Consider the following 17,559-nt stretch of genomic DNA (forward strand, 5'->3'; position numbering starts at 1 on the left):
GGGCACTCGGCGACGGTCTGACGGATGAATGGGCAGCCAGCGAGGCCGCCGGGCGGCTGAAGACACTCACAAAGCCCAGTGCCGTCAGGACGCAAACACGCGCTGACACACGGAGGTGTGGGTCTGACGTCATGTCACCAGGCCAAGCAAAGAGGACGACTCACTCAAGTACGAAGTTCGGGTTCGTAATTCACTGCTCCCTTTGCAGAAAACATTTTAAAGTTGGGCAAGTCCAGGTGAACCTTTAAAACCTAATACACTCCGTTTTGATCCTCTGTTTTATTGACTGCCTCGTGGTAACTCAAAGAATAAGTAAGCAAAAGGCGTCACTTTGGTTCTCTGAAGGATAATGGTTCAATGCTTCATTAAACAACACAAAGATACTGCAAGTTCAGGGTTTGCCAAAATAATCTAGTCAAGACTAGAACTCAGTGAGCAGTTGGTGCCAAAAGGCCAGCAAACTGTAGGCTGTTCATACCAAAGGCTTATTTAAGCAGCAGGACTGACTCTCCCTTTCAGCTCATGCAGCACTATCACTTACACAGTTCCTCCTCTCAAAAAAAAAAGGTTAACGGAGTAAAAATGTTGAACTGTAGTGTATTAACTTGGCTATTATTTATCCACTAAATACTAAATTTCCATCCTTTTGTTTCTCTTATTAATGTCCTGCTACAACCCACGGGCAGAACAAAAACGATGGGAGGCAACTTCCCACCCCCAAATCACCACGTTACCGTGCTTACCTGAAGACAACAGTCCCCAGGTTTTCCTGGCCAGTGGGCTGGGAGCAAATGGGTCCTCTCTCAGCCTAGCCTTGAAAGGGAACTTCCGGAGTTGCCTGACATGCAGCCAAGGCACAAGAGAGTCACAATTCTATCAAGTCCCCACTTGGGTCTAGTACCGAGTCAGGAGCCAGCAGCCAAGTAAATAAAGCCAGACAGAACCAGACGACAGCCTAACTAAGAAACACTCCACAGAATCGGAAACCTACAAACAACCGGTCTTCCCTCTGCCTCTGAGCAGGACTCCCAGCTGAACCTTCGAGACTAACGGGTACACAAAAAGTGAGCTTGCCCGCGCTGCTGGCGGGAACGTGAAATGGAGCAGCCTCTCTGCGAGGCAGGCGGGCAGCTTCTCAAAAGGTTAAGCATCACGCTATGTATGTACATCATGCTACGTACGCCACTCCACTCCTAGGTGTGCAGCCCGGAGAGATGAAGTGATCTGGTAAGATCGCACGCACAAACGTTCACAACAGCATTACTCACAACAGCCGAAAGGTGGAGCAACCCACAGGTCCATTCGCCGGCGATCGATGAAGGACACAGGGTCCACCCACACACCAGAAGTGCTCTCGGCAACAGAAACAAAGGCAGGGCCGACAGATGCTCCAGCGCAGATGAACATGAATCAGATGGAAGCCGATGCGAGCAGCGCACAGTGTATGGTTCCACCGACAGGAAACGCAGAACAGACAAATCCACAGAGACAGAAAGACTGGTGGCCGCCTGGGGATGGGTGGGCTGGGGGCAGACGGCGGCGAATGCTATGGGGCACAGGGCCTCATTTGGGAGAGATGCGTCGTGGTGACAGCCGCACAGCTCTGTGAATACACCAGAGAGGACGGACTGCACGCTGTAAGCAGCTGACCTGTATGTTATGTAAGTGACCTCCAGGAAGTTGCTATTAAAAGAAAAGAGTGGTAAAGGTACCTTCCAAAGATATGGACCCTATTACTAGATTCCTTGTTCACCAGCCGATCTTTTATTCGTTAGAACCAGAATTTTGAGATGCTCCTGGATTCCAAGTTGAAGGATTCACTCAACATTGGGTATCCCAGTTACTTGCTAGAAGCTGGTGAGCTGACGAGGACTAGCCGTATCTCTGTTCCGGAAGCAATTCAGCCTGTCCACCGATGTCCTATCCACCCTTTCCCCACTTCCTGCATCCGGAAAAGCCTACCTTCCAAACAGGAAGCCCGGAGCTGGAGAAGTGAGGTAGGGAACTGGTACTGCCCCCGACCCCGTACCTCACCCACCCGCCAGACCCCTCCTCCCTCTCCTCCTCCCCTGGGCTCCCCAGACCTTCCGGCTCTTCTCGCAAGATTCTCCACCAGGACCGCCTGTCACATTAATACTCAGCCCCGGAATTCTCAGAGCAGAGACTTACCTAACCTACGGCTTGTACACGATCTGGCGCTGAGGACCTAGTTTGTTCCTGACTTAGCCGCCTACAACTCTAAGTGTCAAAATAATATTTTTAGTGTTGACTTTTTTACTGAGGTGAAATATATTCACGTTGCTGTGCAACCACCACCACTATCCATTTCCAGAACTTCTTCATCCAAAACTGAAACTCTGTACCTCATTAAGTGGCATCTCCCCCACCCCAGCCCCGGGGAACCACCACCCCACTTTCTACGTCTATGTATCGGACTAGTCCAGACTACCACTTTCTCATCTCTCAATATTCTCGCACAAGGCTTAAAACATCTGGCAGATTTTCCAAGTAACCAAGTAATCAGGCAACCTGAGATACGGATAAATGTAACTGAAATTCTAATTAAGAAAAATAGCTTTCTGCTAAGATGCCAAGAATCTGCTGCCTCCCAATTACCACTGTACGGAGAAGCGCTGATCGTAGGGCATAGAATCAAACGGGCACCTGCGGGCCGGCGCAGCAGACGGAGGGAAGCAAGGACGACACACACGTGTGACTGGCGCGGCCCAGACGTGTTCTTACGTAACTGGCCAATACTCCCAGGGCCGGGCCCCGGGCCTGACTTTATGGAAACCAGCTCGGAGGGTTATTAACAGTCCTCACCACAGAGACCAGTGTACTTCCCCTGAAGCCTGCGGTGCTTTAACTCCAAAGACCAAAATGTCCTCCTCAGGGCCACGTGGCCGCGAGGAAGAGCGAGGCCCCCGCAGCCCGGCGAGGCCCCGAGAGCAGGGTTACTCACTTGAGCAGCTTTTGCTTGGTGGCAGAATCTTTGAAGCTCCTGAATTCCTCGCCTGCTTTGATCTCGTAAAACTGGGGTTTGAGGACCGTCTGCTGGTCCTCCCGGAGCCGCTCCTGCCGCTTCACCTTCTCCTCCTGCTGCAGCAGCCGGCGCTGCTTCCTGACCTCTTCGACCCAGTCCTTCTCATCATCTGAACTCTCAGAACTCTCTGCATCACTTGGTTTTCCTTCCGGTTCTTCCTCCTCTTCCTGAAAATAAAAATAGTAAGCAGTAGCTCCGTTCCCCCACCGAACAGCGACCTGTTATTCTCTTCCAACTCGCCGTCATCCGCGGGGTACGTGACACTGCACGCGTCAGGGCGGGGGGTCCCTTTGATTAAGGAAGATCTACTTCCAAGCTGAAGTGCAAACCACTTACACCCCAAGTGTCCGGAAGGCTCTTCTGACTTACACAGAAAACTTTATGTTAAAGAAACAGCAGCAGATATAACATGATAAGGAATACGTTACTTGTTCACGAAGTTCTTGTTGCTCTAAGAGTCTTAGTTTCTTCTTCCGTTTTTCACTTATTTTCGAAACAAGTGGGTTCAAAAGCCTAAATTCTTCACTCTCTTCATCCACTTGGAAGTCAGGGTTCTCAAACATAACTTTAAACCGATCATCAGTGAGAATATTAGGAAGGCTCTATGACAAAAAGAATGTAGAAATTTAAAGTTAGTATGAATAAAATCTGACCAGAAAGATGTCCTAAAAACATTTCAGCCAATTCTAAATTAATAAGCTGTACAAGGCACATTAAATTATTAGGAAACTTCTTTAGAACTAGTTTCCAGAACTTTCAAACTACCCTTGGGTTTTGTCTCCTACCTGCAAATAGATTCTATTAATCTATTTCACAGACAAAACGTATTACTTGACCATTACACATAATGAGCAAAGAAAGAACATTTTTGACTTAAATTTACGCTTACTACATTGGAAAGAATTTTCTTCAATTAACATTTCTCATGAAAAAACACTTCTTAAGGAAATATGTATTTTTGAAACATGGCTTTTTAAGCATAGCTATTACACATGTAGAAACAAAATCAGTGAGTTTTCCAAGTTCATATGCCAAAACTTGGAAAGGAAATACAGAACAATAATAAGGCAAGAATTAACGTGGTGGGAGCTGCTGGTGGAAGCTTCCTGACTCTAAGTGAGTTCTCTGGAAACATAAGGGAAGCTTCCATCTCTTACAGGAAGGCCTCATCAATTTTTTTCTGTAGGCCATTTATTGCTCACAAAGGATACAGTGTAAACTTTCTGACACAATAAAACTGATAATGAGACCCATTTGAATAGGTTGGGGCCAACATTAAGTTCCTTTCTAACTGTACCATTCTTGAACAGAAAGTTTTCTAGACAGCATCATAAGCTTAGCTGCTCACATAGACACATGACAATCTTCTACACTCAGGGTTCTCCTATGGTTTCTTATCTGCTGCAGACTTGGAAATCAGGTAAATCAACCTATTTCACAGGGTTTGTAAATTAAACCGCTTGAACGCGCACTGGAAAAGCTAAGCTGTTCATGCTTGCTTGTAAACAGTGGATTTCTGAGCGTGGTCCTTGGAATACAGCTACACAAAATTTTGGTGAGTCGTAAGACATTAAGGAACTGGGGCTGTGTATTAGAGGTATGTACCTCAAATCTGATAAACCCTTAACCTGGAATTCTATGACATACTAAATATATATTGAAGATACACTGAACAAGCCTTCCCTGATTAAATATCATTTCCAAGACAGATTTAGGTTCAAGGGAGAAACAGAGAGACGATCTAGTTCCTGATCCCAAGGTGCTAGCTCAGAATCTAACGAGAAAGCAAAAAGCAGAAACAAACAAAAGACTGGAGGCTCTAAGGTACCAGATGAAGGATGCTGAGCGAAGCTGAAAGTGCCCTAAGAGCAGAGGTAAAATGTACCTCCAACCAGAGACACGTCAGAAGGGCTCACTGGGATGTGGCACCTGGGAGGACAGGTGACTGGGTTCCAACAGACCAAGCTGAAGGCATTTCCAGCCCATCGAGGAGTGGTGAACAGTCTGATGACACAAGAATGACAAAATCTGAAAATGCATTTTTTGATCTGGCCAGAGTGTAAAGGAAATCAACATCGTAACACCAGGCCCTTTATTCTACAGGTGAGGAGGCAATCCTAGGAAGAGGAGGATGCGGAGGGGACAGGTGACAGCTCGAGGTGTGCTCCGGGGCTCTCGGATGACAAGGAGAGAACTCCGCTGTGCGAGTCCTCGGCAGACGGGAGCTGAGGGACCACCGAGGGAGCAATCAGGCATGAGGAAGACCGAGAGAAGAGGCAGGGCCTGACTTAGGCCGGGAACAAACACGGTTTGAAGAAAGCATGACCGTGAGACACACTTCCACGTTCGGACTGACAGCTGCGGGCTACACAGGAGCTGGCCGGAGAAGCTGGGACTGAGAAGCAGCGTGTGGAGTCCGGCGTCAGGGACTGGAGGGCTGGTGCTAACGAGGAGTTAGGCCCCGGCACTGAAGAGCGCCAGGAAAAGAGGCAGAGGGTGGGACAAAGGACAAGAAGTTCCCAAAAACCAAGGTGACCCCCAGCAAGGGCACGGAGAAACCGCGGCACGTTCAGACAACGCCAGAGCACTCCATGCTAGAAAGAAACGAGCTAACAAGTCATGGAAAGACATGGAGGAACCTTAACTGCAGGATACCAAGTGAGGGAAACCAATATGAAAAGACTTCCTGTGTATGATCCCAATGCTACAGCATTCTGGAAAAGGTAACACTGTGAACAAAGCACAAAGACCCGTCGTTGCCAGGGGCCAGGGTGAAAGAAGGAGTAACAGGCAGGGCACAGGCGATTTTTAAAGCAGTGAAAATACTCTGTATGACATTCTAATGGTGGATACGTGTCATTACACATTTGTCCAAATCTACAGAACGTACATCAAGTCTAATGTAAGCTATGGACTTTGGGCGATGATTCACCAAGTTAACCAATGTCCCCTCTGGTGGGGGATGTGGTCGGGGGACAGGCTGTGCATGGGTGGGCGCAGTGGGGCACACAGGAGAGATCTACGACCTCCCCTAAGTTTTGCTGTGAACCTACAACTGCTCTAAAGAATTTAAATGTTTAGGGAGAATGTCATCTGGATTCTGATGAACACCGTTAGATGCCTGGGAGGAACACGCCCGGTCTCTAGGAAGAGAAGGAGGCTAAACTCATGAATTCTTACTTTATTCATTAAATAATCACATTCAGTAATAGAGAAACATGTTACAAAAAATATGCTGCTGGTATTCTTAAGTTTTTTTCTTAATTTTAATTTTTTAAAAAGATTTTCTTTATTTATTTGAAAGAGAGAGAGATCACAAATAGGCAGAGAGGCGGCAGAGAGAGAGGGAGAAGCAGGCTCCCCAGGCAGAGAGCCCGATGCAGGACTCAATCCCAGAACCCTGAGGATCATGACCTGAGCCAAAGACAGGGGCTTAACCCACTGAGCCACCCAGATGCCCCTTTTTTCTTAATTTTAAACAAATAAATTGTACTGCCTAAAGACAAGTATGTTTTGGATGAACAACTATAAAATAATAACTCTTCTGACCTAGCTATAAAAATACTTCCCTTGGAGATTCTTCCTAGTCTAATGGTTTGTTTTCACAGCTGACTTAAAGGAGTAGTCTCAGATGTAGTTCGCGATGCACTACAGTGGTTTGTAAGCGTCTGGCTAGCTATCTATCCTAGAAATACACACGCACATGGGCTAAACACCTGCCATTCAAATTTGAAAAACATCTCAAAGTACTGTTCCTACCAGAGCGCTACTTCAAAGAATTATTAGCTGTAGATTTGAGTAGGATGCTTCCTATGAATATTTTGTCTCAACATCGTAACATACGAGGAATCCTTAACATTTGAAACAAGTCAAGTCCTTCAATGCTGTCTATGAAATTTAATGCTATGATGTCTGTGGTGCAGACTTCTGGGTAAAGATGATGTTCTGAACACAGGCATCTCCTTCTAATCTCTGCTAAAACCCCAGTAAAGCAATAGAAAATGAGCTTTAAAAAGACACGACCCTTAAGGGTAAGGAGGACAAGAAAGAACCAGGAGCAGTGATTCTGGGAAGACGAAAGGCAGGCCTCAATCCCTCCCTGTCCCAGGAGAGGCTTCTTCCCTGGAGGGAAAGAGGTGCCCGCTGGGGTAGCAGCACCCTGAGGGCAAGAGAAGCATTTGGTACAAAGGGGCTGCAATGCTGCCCCGGTCCCACACCTCACGCCCTTAAGACAAAAGTTCTCAGGATGCTGGGAGCCCGGCCATCAACCTTCAAGCAGGAGAATCTGGGGGCGCCTGGGTGGCTCAGTGGGTTAAGCCGCTGCCTTCGGCTCAGGTCATGATCTCAGGGTCCTGGGATCGAGTCCCACATCGGGCTCTCTGCTCAGCAGGGAGCCTGCTTCCTTCTCTCTCTCTCTCTGCCTGCCTCTCAGTGTACTTGTAATTTCTCTCTGTCAAATAAATAAATAAAATCTTTAAAAAAAAAAAAAAAAGCAGGAGAATCTGACTGGCCAAGAGAAAGGCCAAAAAGATGCTGCAATCTGAAGTGTCCCCAAGTAAACAGTTTGGCTGTGTCACCACATACTGAGTGGTGAGTCCTGTCTCCCCAGCTCAGAGTTTCCATTAAGCTGTTTTAGGTCCTTCACTCTTAAATATAAACAAATGGCCTGAGATTTGAAAATCTACTTAAACTACTTAAAAAAATTTTTTTCCCCAAGAGAATCCCCCAGCACTGAAGAGCCCAAGTTTTTGGACTGAACAGGCCCCATGGCAGCCGGGCACTGTGGGCTGGATTAATGGAGGGAAGATGAGCCCCACCCCTGCTCTGAGCCATCCGCGGGGGCTTCTCTGGACTCCTACTCCTTGTCTTACTCTCTTACTTGGGAGGAGAGAATCTTAAGGAACTTCCTGAGGAAAACACGCACATAAATGTAATGTCTGGCTGTTGCTGAGAACCTACATGTTTGAAAATCTCTTCACTTGACCCTTACACTGACGCCTGCTTGTCTGGGCTGGAAATCCACTCCTTCGGAAAACTAACGGTCCTTCTGGTTCTGCCTCCCACACAGGGCGGAGGTGGGGTGCACCCCAGGACGCTGACCGTGAACCAGCACTCGGGAGATGGCTAGTCCAGAACAGAGAGGCCGACACAGCAGAAGAGACTCCGTCAGGAAAAGAAAAAGTAATGTAACAACCAATATTCATAGAAACACCTTGAGATGAGAGTCAGACAACAAACAAAGGACTGAGGGCTAACCAGTGATCAACGTATAGAAAACAAACAAAAGGCCAACCACTCAATCACGGAAGACGGAGGCTGGACGGGTGACGTGATTCCGGACAGCCACCTGACTCTGCCTGCACCGGGACGAGAGTGTGCACGACCCCGCCGAGGTAAGCGCTGAGCGCTGAACAAGCTGCAGCAAACCCTATCGGGAGGGAAGGTCACTGAAAGATGAAAGATAACTGGCCTGCCATTTAAAAGCCAAGAAGGAGCACTTGGGGCAATATTAAGAGACTTGGAACTTTACACGAAAATAATCTGCTAAAAGGGCCGAAGTGTTTGTCTCAGGACAGGTACAAGCGGGGAGAGAAGGACGGAGGGACAGTCAGGTTAGTTCCTAACCAACCCTGGAGAAACATTTAGTCTTGAAAACCATGTGCTTAAAACTGTAATAAAACCCAAAAACAATCTTTAATTGGTACTAAAAAAAAATTAAAAAGAGTATTTGGCATGTTTAAACGGATCTGATCCAACCCAGTGTCTATGCATGGCTCTATCTTTTCCCTAGAGAGATGAGTTATTACTTTAAAATGCAGCCTGAATGGTACGCAGCAAACCTGCGGGCTAAGACACTGCCCCGCACACGGCCCAGGCGGGAGCGCGCTCGGCCTGGAGATGTCGTGCAGCACCACACGGGACTGAGCTGCCCCAGAATCCAAGAGAAAGACGTTCGTACAAGACTCTAAGGCAACAGTGAAGACTGGCAGGAGAGCCAACAGCCGGGAAACGACACTTGAAAGAAAAATGGCTGAGACCCTTTCACACCCAGTGAATCCCCAGGGTGCCGGGCCTCTCCCAGACGCCTGCGCACACAGGGAGCCCAACGCAGATTCAGTGCGAGGGTGAACTGACTCTTAGTGAGAACTAATACCCCCAAATCAATGGCTAAGCTGGGATAAGGCCCAGATAATGCTTCTTGACCCAGTGGGTCCTTGCGCACCGCGGGCCCAGCACTAGGACTGAACCACACCCTCCTTACTGCCCGCGCCAGTGATGCTAGCAGCGGCTGCCATGCTCGGGAACAGATTTCACTGTCTGCCTGTGAGAAATTCCCGCTGGGGCCAAAGCAGAACTAAACCACACTGGCTTTCACATCAGAAGTCATCAGAGCTATTAAAGCTCTTGACAGTTTGCAGAACTCAGTTCAAAGGCAAGACTAACGAACTGCTGAGAGACGGAACAACTCTCTCAAGCACTGATGCTATGAGGGGCTCTTTCCTAGTTTTTAAGGGCTTCATTTTAATTAGACAACCACGTTAAACAACAAATCATATAAACTTTGTCTCATAACAGTCTGAGATTTCTAAAAAAACTCTATTTCCGGAAAGGAACCAAGCTTTGATGATAGGCCCAGAACCAGGTCAGCAAGCCACCCAAAAGCAAATCAGGGGCACATTTTACAAACACCACTTTGTAGCAGAATTTTTATCAGGGGACATAGCTTTTACAGAGATAGGACTTCCAGCTTCCAGGAGCTAGAGAGACAACACCGTCTGATGAGAGAAGATAAGAATTTTGAAAGTTGTTCCTCCTGGTACCGAAGCAGCAGGACGTGGCCAGATGGAGGATTCTTGACAGGGTGACCCGATCAACGTTCCGGCAAAAATTTTCAAACGCACAATCATGATGTTTCCCCCTTTGTGCGTAAAAACACATAAAGTGTGTGTTTTCAGCTCACACAGTTGTCTTTATTAGCCTGCAGCTTGTGCACATGGACGACCATCTGTGTTAGAAACCTTCTCTGACTGTCCCTAACCCCAGTGAAAGTCTGCAAAAGAGAGGTGGTGGGAGGCAAGGACAGGATACTTTCCCCATATCTTCAAAATCATCAGGGCCTTTTTAAAAGGCTCCTAAACTGAATACACCATACTGCACGCATATCAAAGTTATAATTTAAGTGTTTTACTCTCTGTAATATTAAGATATGTATCTTTATTGTTATGGACTCATTAGCATAAAACACAGATAGGACTACATCTGCACCCCACACCAGGCCCACACTCTTCCTCCTGACGCTTTAGGGCACATAATCCAAAGATCATTTCCATTTAGCCTGTAAAATGGCATTCTCAAGTTGAAAAGTTACCTTCCCAATCACCCTCAGGCTGGGCTAACAAGAAAATCAAGGTGAACACCCGGAGGACAGAGTCAACACCCCGGGAAGCACTTCCACTGCAAGTGCTTGGAGATCCGAGCACACACTTAATGCCCTGATGTGAATTAATTAGGAGGGTCCACAGACACAGCACATGGGCAGAAATGTATACAGCAGGTCTAAGTAATTATTTCAATGTCGGTCAATTATTCCCACAAGGAAAATGGAAACAAAAAAGTCATCTATGGATTTACTTAAGAGAAGCTTCCAAAAATCAAATTTTAAATAATATATTAAAAAAACCCTACTAGACCAGAATGGAAAGATGCAGCCAGGGCAAGGAGGCAGAAGATGAGCCGTGAGTGTGTACTCCACTTAGAAATCACAGCACTCCAAGAACACCCTTCTCCGGTCCTATCTTTGTATGTGACAGAAGAAAAAACTGTGCCCCAGTAAAGCCCGGGGTCACTGAGCGAGAAGCCAGTGAGAAGCTCCTTCGGCTGAAGTCCGGGGCGTTAGGGAAACAAGTAGAACAAAAACAAACACAAAAAGAGCTGGCTTATCTCCCAGTGGCTTACCTGGTTAGAAACGAGCGGGAGCACAGAGAAAGAGTAAACAGGCAAATGAAAATCTCCTGCGAGGGGGACACCGCTGGCCCCAAGTCCCAAGGTCAGGCCCTTCATGCAGAGTCGGGTGCCAGCGGGCTCCCAAGAGATTGGGTCTTTATAACTCATTCTAGCCAAGAGCCAAGCCTGACTGACCTGCCTTCCTGCTCGTCTAAGCGGATGATGAGAAGTCCTTACATATATGGGAAAATCAGAAAACTGTCCCCCTGTCCTGATCGTATCTGCAACATGAACCACTAACCCTCACTTATTTCATGACCGACCTCCATCGTTTTTACATCAGTAAAGGAAGGTGCAGTCACACACACGCGGGCATGCTCCTGAAAACACCAAGTCTAAAAAATTAATTACTTCTGGAATTACAAACAGATCTAGTCAGAATGAGGAAAAACAATAAATTTAAATATTTAACAATAAAAGGATTAAATAAATTATACCTCCTTCAGAGAGTATACGGAGCTCTCAAAAGTATTTATGAAGAACTGTTAATGAAATGGGAAACCACTTACATTATTTTATACAACCAGGATAAACATTTTATATATACAGTATTATCTCACTATTATAGCTTATAATTTTAAGAGAAATAAGAGAGAAAGGAAATTCACCAACATACTAATGAGGCCTTTCTCTAGGTAGAATTACATAAGTGACACTCTTTATTGTTCTTTTCTATTTTCCAAATTTCCCATATTGAGCACATACTATCCCATAAGCAGGGGAGAAAAAGCTTCAAGAAGAAAGAGAATACATATTATAAGCAACCACTAAGAAAATACAGAAACAATTTATCAATGCCTTCGCTGCTTTACAAAATCTTACCTTAACTTTCTTTTTCCAGGTACATCTTTGCTTTTCCTCCTCTTCCTCAATTAATTTAAGTGCCAGCTCTTTGTTAACTTTGGGCAATTTCTAGGAGAAGGGAAAAAAAAGGTGTATTAAATACCTACATTCTAGCTGTAAAAGTTAATAGTTCTGTAAGGAGTATAATTTCACAAATAGGACACTTCTTATTTATTTATTTTTTAAGTAGGCCCCATGCCCAGTGTGGGGCCCAATGTGGGGCCTGAACCCATGACCCCAAGATCAAGACCCAAGCTGAGATCAAGAGTCAGACACTTGACTGACTGAGCCACTCAGGCACCCCTCTAATTCTTATTTTTAAAATTTCATTATCCCCAGAGGAGGAAATAACGTGGACACATGTGATCTAATCAGGTGGGAGCGCTTGCCCTCCGCGGCCTCTTTCCTGGCGCACGGAGAAGTGAGCCGCGGGAAGCGGTGTTTGGCCGAGCTGAAGAACCGGAGGCCGGCAGGCCTGCTACTGCAGCTTCTGGCTGGGGTGCAGGGAAGCCCTGAAACACCATGGAGAGTACTAAATGCACTATTCGTGGCTCCTGAAACAGCACATTTCTTCAGCGGAGTTCTAGATGTGAGACTGACAACTCTCAGGAAAAAGCTGTGAACTCTCTATTGTCCTTTTCCACTCAGTGCTTTATGTCCCACTATAAGCTACAACTCTGACAAGTAATGCAGAGATGGGGCAAAAGTACTGCACATCCTAGCCTCCCCCTTGCCAGCACACACACGTTCAACACTCCTAGAAAACTTTACAAACAACCTGCAAAAAGGGAAGCAATCTTTGGTACTGAGTGTGTCTGTGTGTGTGTGTGTAGACGTATGTTCATGTGTGTGTATGTCTGTGCGTGTGTACATACGTATTTATGTATGTGTGGATTTACTTATTGCCAGTGGCCTGTCATGGGGCCGGCAGCGCAAGTCAACAGTTCTTCACCCCGGCCGCAGATGGGGTTCCAGTGGGTTGTGGGGTTCAAGCGGGTGGTTTTCGGACACTCGCAGGGGTGGACTGGCTCTAACTGGCCACAGCCTCCTCGGAGGCCGGGTTTCAGGAGCAGCCACTGCCGCCCCGCCGCCCCGCCCCGAGGCGCCACCTGCTTCCTGCAAGCTCGCCTCCCCTAGTGCCGTCCTTCTGGGGTTTGCCTCAGTTCTCTAACACCTGGCTAACAACTGCTCACATTAAATTCTAGTACTGGGGGGGCACCTGGGTGGCTCAGTGGGTTAAAGCCTCTGCCTTTGGCTCGGGTCATAATCCCAGGGTCCTGGGATTGAGCCCCACATCGGGCTCTCTGCTCCGTGGGGAGCTGCTTCCTCCTCTCTCTCTGCCTGCCACTCTGCCTGCTTGTGGCCTCTGTCCGCCAAGTAAATAAATAAATAAATAAATAATCTTAAAAAAAAAAAAAAAAAATTCTAGTACTGGAACCAGATGATCTGATTCCTGTCCGGACCCTGACAGAGTCCGATGACTGTGACCCAAGCAGAGAGCCTTAGAGAGTGCAAATACCAGAAAGAAATGCGGATTATCGAAGCCCCAATGCTCCAAACACTGACAGAGACCTGTCTAAAAATTCCATCACATTTTCTTAGATGGGCTGACAACATCAGTCTCTCTGGCGTTATCTTCCACAATATCACGGCCACAGAATCCACCGTGTTCAAACTGTAGAGTAGCCACCCTTATGACCAATAAAGAAGATTAACACTATTACGAAAAGATGTAAACTAAAAATGGGAAAATGAAGAAACAGATGGCACGTTTCCCTGCAATAACACGCAAAATGAACTTGTATTTTTCTGGTAAACTCGTCAATGAAGAGAACACAATACCCACCTTTAATTGGACTCTCTGTGCGCGTGTTTCTTCTATCTTCTGTCGGATCTTATCTTTCCTGTATTCTTCATAAGCAAATGGGTTTACCATCAATTTCACCTTTTCAAAGTAGGAAAAAAGTTCAAAAATTAAAGTCATATTTAATAGCATGCTTTAGCAACATCAAGACTATTCTGCCGAAGAACAGGCAGACCACTTACAAATCATAAGCATGTTCTACAAAATGCAAGTAAACAGCAATGAAATGGCTCGTTAATCACATAAAGTAAGTATACTCTCCTATTTACCTTGTGATAGAGTCTTATATCCATGAAAAATCCATGCATATACGCCCGGAGGAAAGGTGATCCAATGAGATGCGTGAGCCCTGGAGGGAGTTAATCAGAAGAGAACGGGTCCTTATGAAATCTTGATTAAAATTAAACCATTTTTTCCTTGGACTATGGTAAGATTTCACTTTGGAGTAAAAACTATACAGACCAGAACCGTTAATCTTCACAAACTATGGAGGAAATTTAATCTACTTTAAGCAGCATCACCTTATTTATTTTATATATCATACTAAGCATAAAAATGATGAAAAAGTCTTTATGAACTACGAAAGACTGGCAAAGAAGGATTCTGTATACTAGTGGTTCTCAGATTTTTGGACTCCGTGAACCAGTTCAATTTAAAAAATAATCCTGGCATCAACAGTGACTTGCCAACTTCACACCACGAAATAGGAATGGTGGGGGGAGCATTATCTCCCATAATTTCCAAACACGAAGCACACTATCACAATCAAGTAGGAAGGGCATATTCTTTCCCATTATCACTCTCATTTTATAGATGGGAGAACCAAGGCTTAATGAGGTCCGGTGACCTGGCCCTGTCAGGCAGACACGAAGGAGATGTGGGGCGCGCCCATCAGTCTCCCTCTGATGCCCGTGCTGTTAGCCACGGTGCGTACCATCCAGCATTCCAGCACAAGTAACAGTCCACGAAACATGTTTTGGGAAATACCATGCATTATAACCACCTTCCTCACCCAAAAAGTAAAAGAGACTAAACAAGCACTCCAAATGAACTAAACCCAGCATTCTTAAAAACCTTGCAAACTAGCAATGACTTTTTCCCTCCGATTTAAGAATGGAGGTGAGTGTGACACAGCACAGTGTAAAAGTTACCCTGGAGATCTTCAGGAAGGTGTATCAGTAGGAAGATCCCACTTGACTGCAACTCATCCTGCCTTCATTTTTAAAAGGCTGACTACAAGTCTTTCCCCTTTAAACATTCAATTGTAAAGAGCTGTTTCGGTGGTAAGTGGTAGAAAATGAATTCTGCCTGGATTAACTGTGCTACGAAATAAAGTTTAAAAACCTCTCAGTTTAATTAGGACAGGATTCTATTTTCTTTTAACATTTAATTGCTGCCATATATATATCTGTCCCACAGACAACTAAGCTGCCTCCTTGCACAGAAGGGGTCATCAGGGTTTGCCCACTCTCACTCTCCATCATTTCCTGTGCAGTGTTTCTCCAATGACAGAACTAGATCAGCAAAATCTCCCCTCCCCAGCCCGCGAAGCAGCACCGGTCACCTGAGACACTGCATGCTTCCCACAGGGTGGTGTGCCTGAGGCGGAGTGCATGCGCTCTAGGTGTAAACCCCAACCCTCGTGTTCAGGACTGAAGCCTCTGGCTAGCTGGTCTCACCTTCTAGTGCCTCAGTTTCCTTATCTATAAAATGGCACCATAACCATATCCACTCCATGGAGTGGGGAGGATTAAGAGCTGTATGTAAACCGGCAGAGTATTACCTGGCACGTGATAAGCCCCACGATGTTGGGAGCTGGTAAAAGGCATTTCTTGGTCTGTGACCTTAAACTAAAGTTAACTATAAGGTTCTACACGTCTGAGGGTTCAGCTGGGTTCCTCAGGTTTAAACGGGGTCTTCTACCAGCAAACTTAAAAGGGAGCTGGAAACCATTTATGTGCAGTCTCTGAGATTTTTGCAAAACCTTATATGCAAACAGTACTTAAAGAAAATTACTGCCTTCTTGACATGTTTTTCTATACATAGCTAGTATGCTAAAGAAAATTATTCCTCACTTAAGACGCAGAAAAGCTTCAGCAGGTTGAATTTATCTGGACCTTTTCTCTAAGCAGAGATTACAAACTTGACAATATATATAGCAAGTTTAATATCTGATTTGGCAGAAAGAGAAGATTTGGAAAATCACATAAATGTGACTCTTCCTCTAACATTCAAAACTCACCCCATGAATAATTTTTTTAAAAATTTTATAATTTTTTTTACCTAAATTTTCAAGGTCTTTCTTGGTGACAAATTTGTAATCGTCGTACACCGTGCTTTCAGGATTCTCTTCTAACTCTTCTGTCAGGTTATCCAGGAACGAACACCACCTGGGCGCAGGACCCAGAACCTATCGGTGTTAATCAAAAGGTCAGCACATGCACACTCTCACCACGTAACTAAGAGTTAGTTATTTTACACCAGATTTTCTTAACTGTAATTTAAAAATCCTTATTCCTATCAGAAGTATTGAAAAATAACTCTAATACGCATAATCAACAAGTTTATCATGGAAGAAAATAGAGTAGGGAAAATTTAGGCCTGTAAAGGGAAAATCTCTGGGATGCAAAGACAGTAATGAATATTCTTACATTAGGACTATCAAAATACAAATAATTCAGATACTTAAAATAACATCCATTTAATCTATCACCTCTTTTATCCAAAAGATTACTATAATCTACAAAAGCCTATTTGGTATAAAAGACTTTTTAAAGTTTGCCATTTGTGACAAACAGAAGTCTAAAATGAGAATTACCTTCTTCTTGGGGGGTTTTCAACTAATTACTTGATAATTATATTTGTTCTTGTGTGGTCCACTTCATTTAATTCATTACAAATTAAAATTCTGTAAAGAATCCTTCAGACTTGACCTAAAAGGTCTGCTAGGGCCCACAAGTTAGTGAGAAATAAAAGTTGAGAATTTATAATTAACGAAACAGGAATAGTTCATTCTGTAATCCAACTACTTCCATAAAATACCGTGACTGCTTTTGACTTTTTTGCTGTTGATACACATCTCTCCCCAGCACAATGCCTCACCCACCGAGGTCAAAGCTTATCCCAAAGGAAGCAGCGTGGCTCGGTGGGCAGGCCATGGGGCCGAAAGCCTCAGTGAACTGCAGGCTTTCACAAGGAACAACCCTGGGCTCTGACAAAATGGAAAGTCCCATGACTACCTCCCCGTCTATTGTGATGGTAATCAATGAAACAGGAGAAAAACAAAAATCATAATGGAAATTTTTAAATCGAGCTTAAACTTTTTGGGAAAGGGAAGGTGGGAGGAAGAGTGTTGTGACAATGAAAAACAGCGCCTGATGCCATCTCCAATCAGAAACAGGTAAATGTCAGAGGTGGCCATACCTGGGCAGTATTACTGAGCCTGATGAGCAAGGGTGATCCCCCGGACCGCAAAGGCTATGGCTCTCATGGTCTCAAAACCATGCTAATGAGCAAAAAGGAGTCCTAGCAAGAAGTTTCATACGTTCATCACCTATGCAATTGTTTTTTAAGTAAAGGTTTTAATGCACCAAGTGGTTTGGCTCTAACTGTGAAAGATTAACCTTAAAGAAATGCAAGGCATTAAACAAAATTCAACGTAGAATGCTTTCTAAAGAAGCTGCTGTGATTTTAAGCCATTTTAGGCAAGCAGCTTGATGTCAACGAATGCTAATAGTAATGCTACTACAGCTAAAGCACTGCACGGAACCGGAGTCACTGGCCATGACCTCCCTGAAGGAGTTTA

The 17,559-nt window shown here is 45.2% G+C and overlaps 1 protein-coding gene across 2 annotated transcripts in view; it reads right to left on the reverse strand.

Moving 5' to 3' along the window:
- The window catches only part of NOL10 (nucleolar protein 10), an 86,596-nt gene that overhangs the window by 9,405 nt on the left and 59,632 nt on the right, over positions 1-17,559 (reverse strand). For both annotated transcript variants that reach the window (XM_082745485.1, XM_082745484.1), the window contains 6 exons: positions 16,038-16,164; positions 14,024-14,103; positions 13,737-13,835; positions 11,870-11,959; positions 3,472-3,645; positions 2,963-3,210 (listed from right to left, as the gene is read on the reverse strand). In XM_082745485.1, the coding sequence (XP_082601611.1) occupies positions 2,963-3,210; positions 3,472-3,645; positions 11,870-11,959; positions 13,737-13,835; positions 14,024-14,103; positions 16,038-16,164 (818 nt within the window). The remainder of the gene's footprint in view (positions 1-2,962; positions 3,211-3,471; positions 3,646-11,869; positions 11,960-13,736; positions 13,836-14,023; positions 14,104-16,037; positions 16,165-17,559) is intronic.

Source organism: Mustela nivalis (genome assembly GCF_964662115.1).
Source record: "Mustela nivalis genome assembly, chromosome: 8".
Lineage (NCBI taxonomy): Eukaryota > Metazoa > Chordata > Mammalia > Carnivora > Mustelidae > Mustela > Mustela nivalis.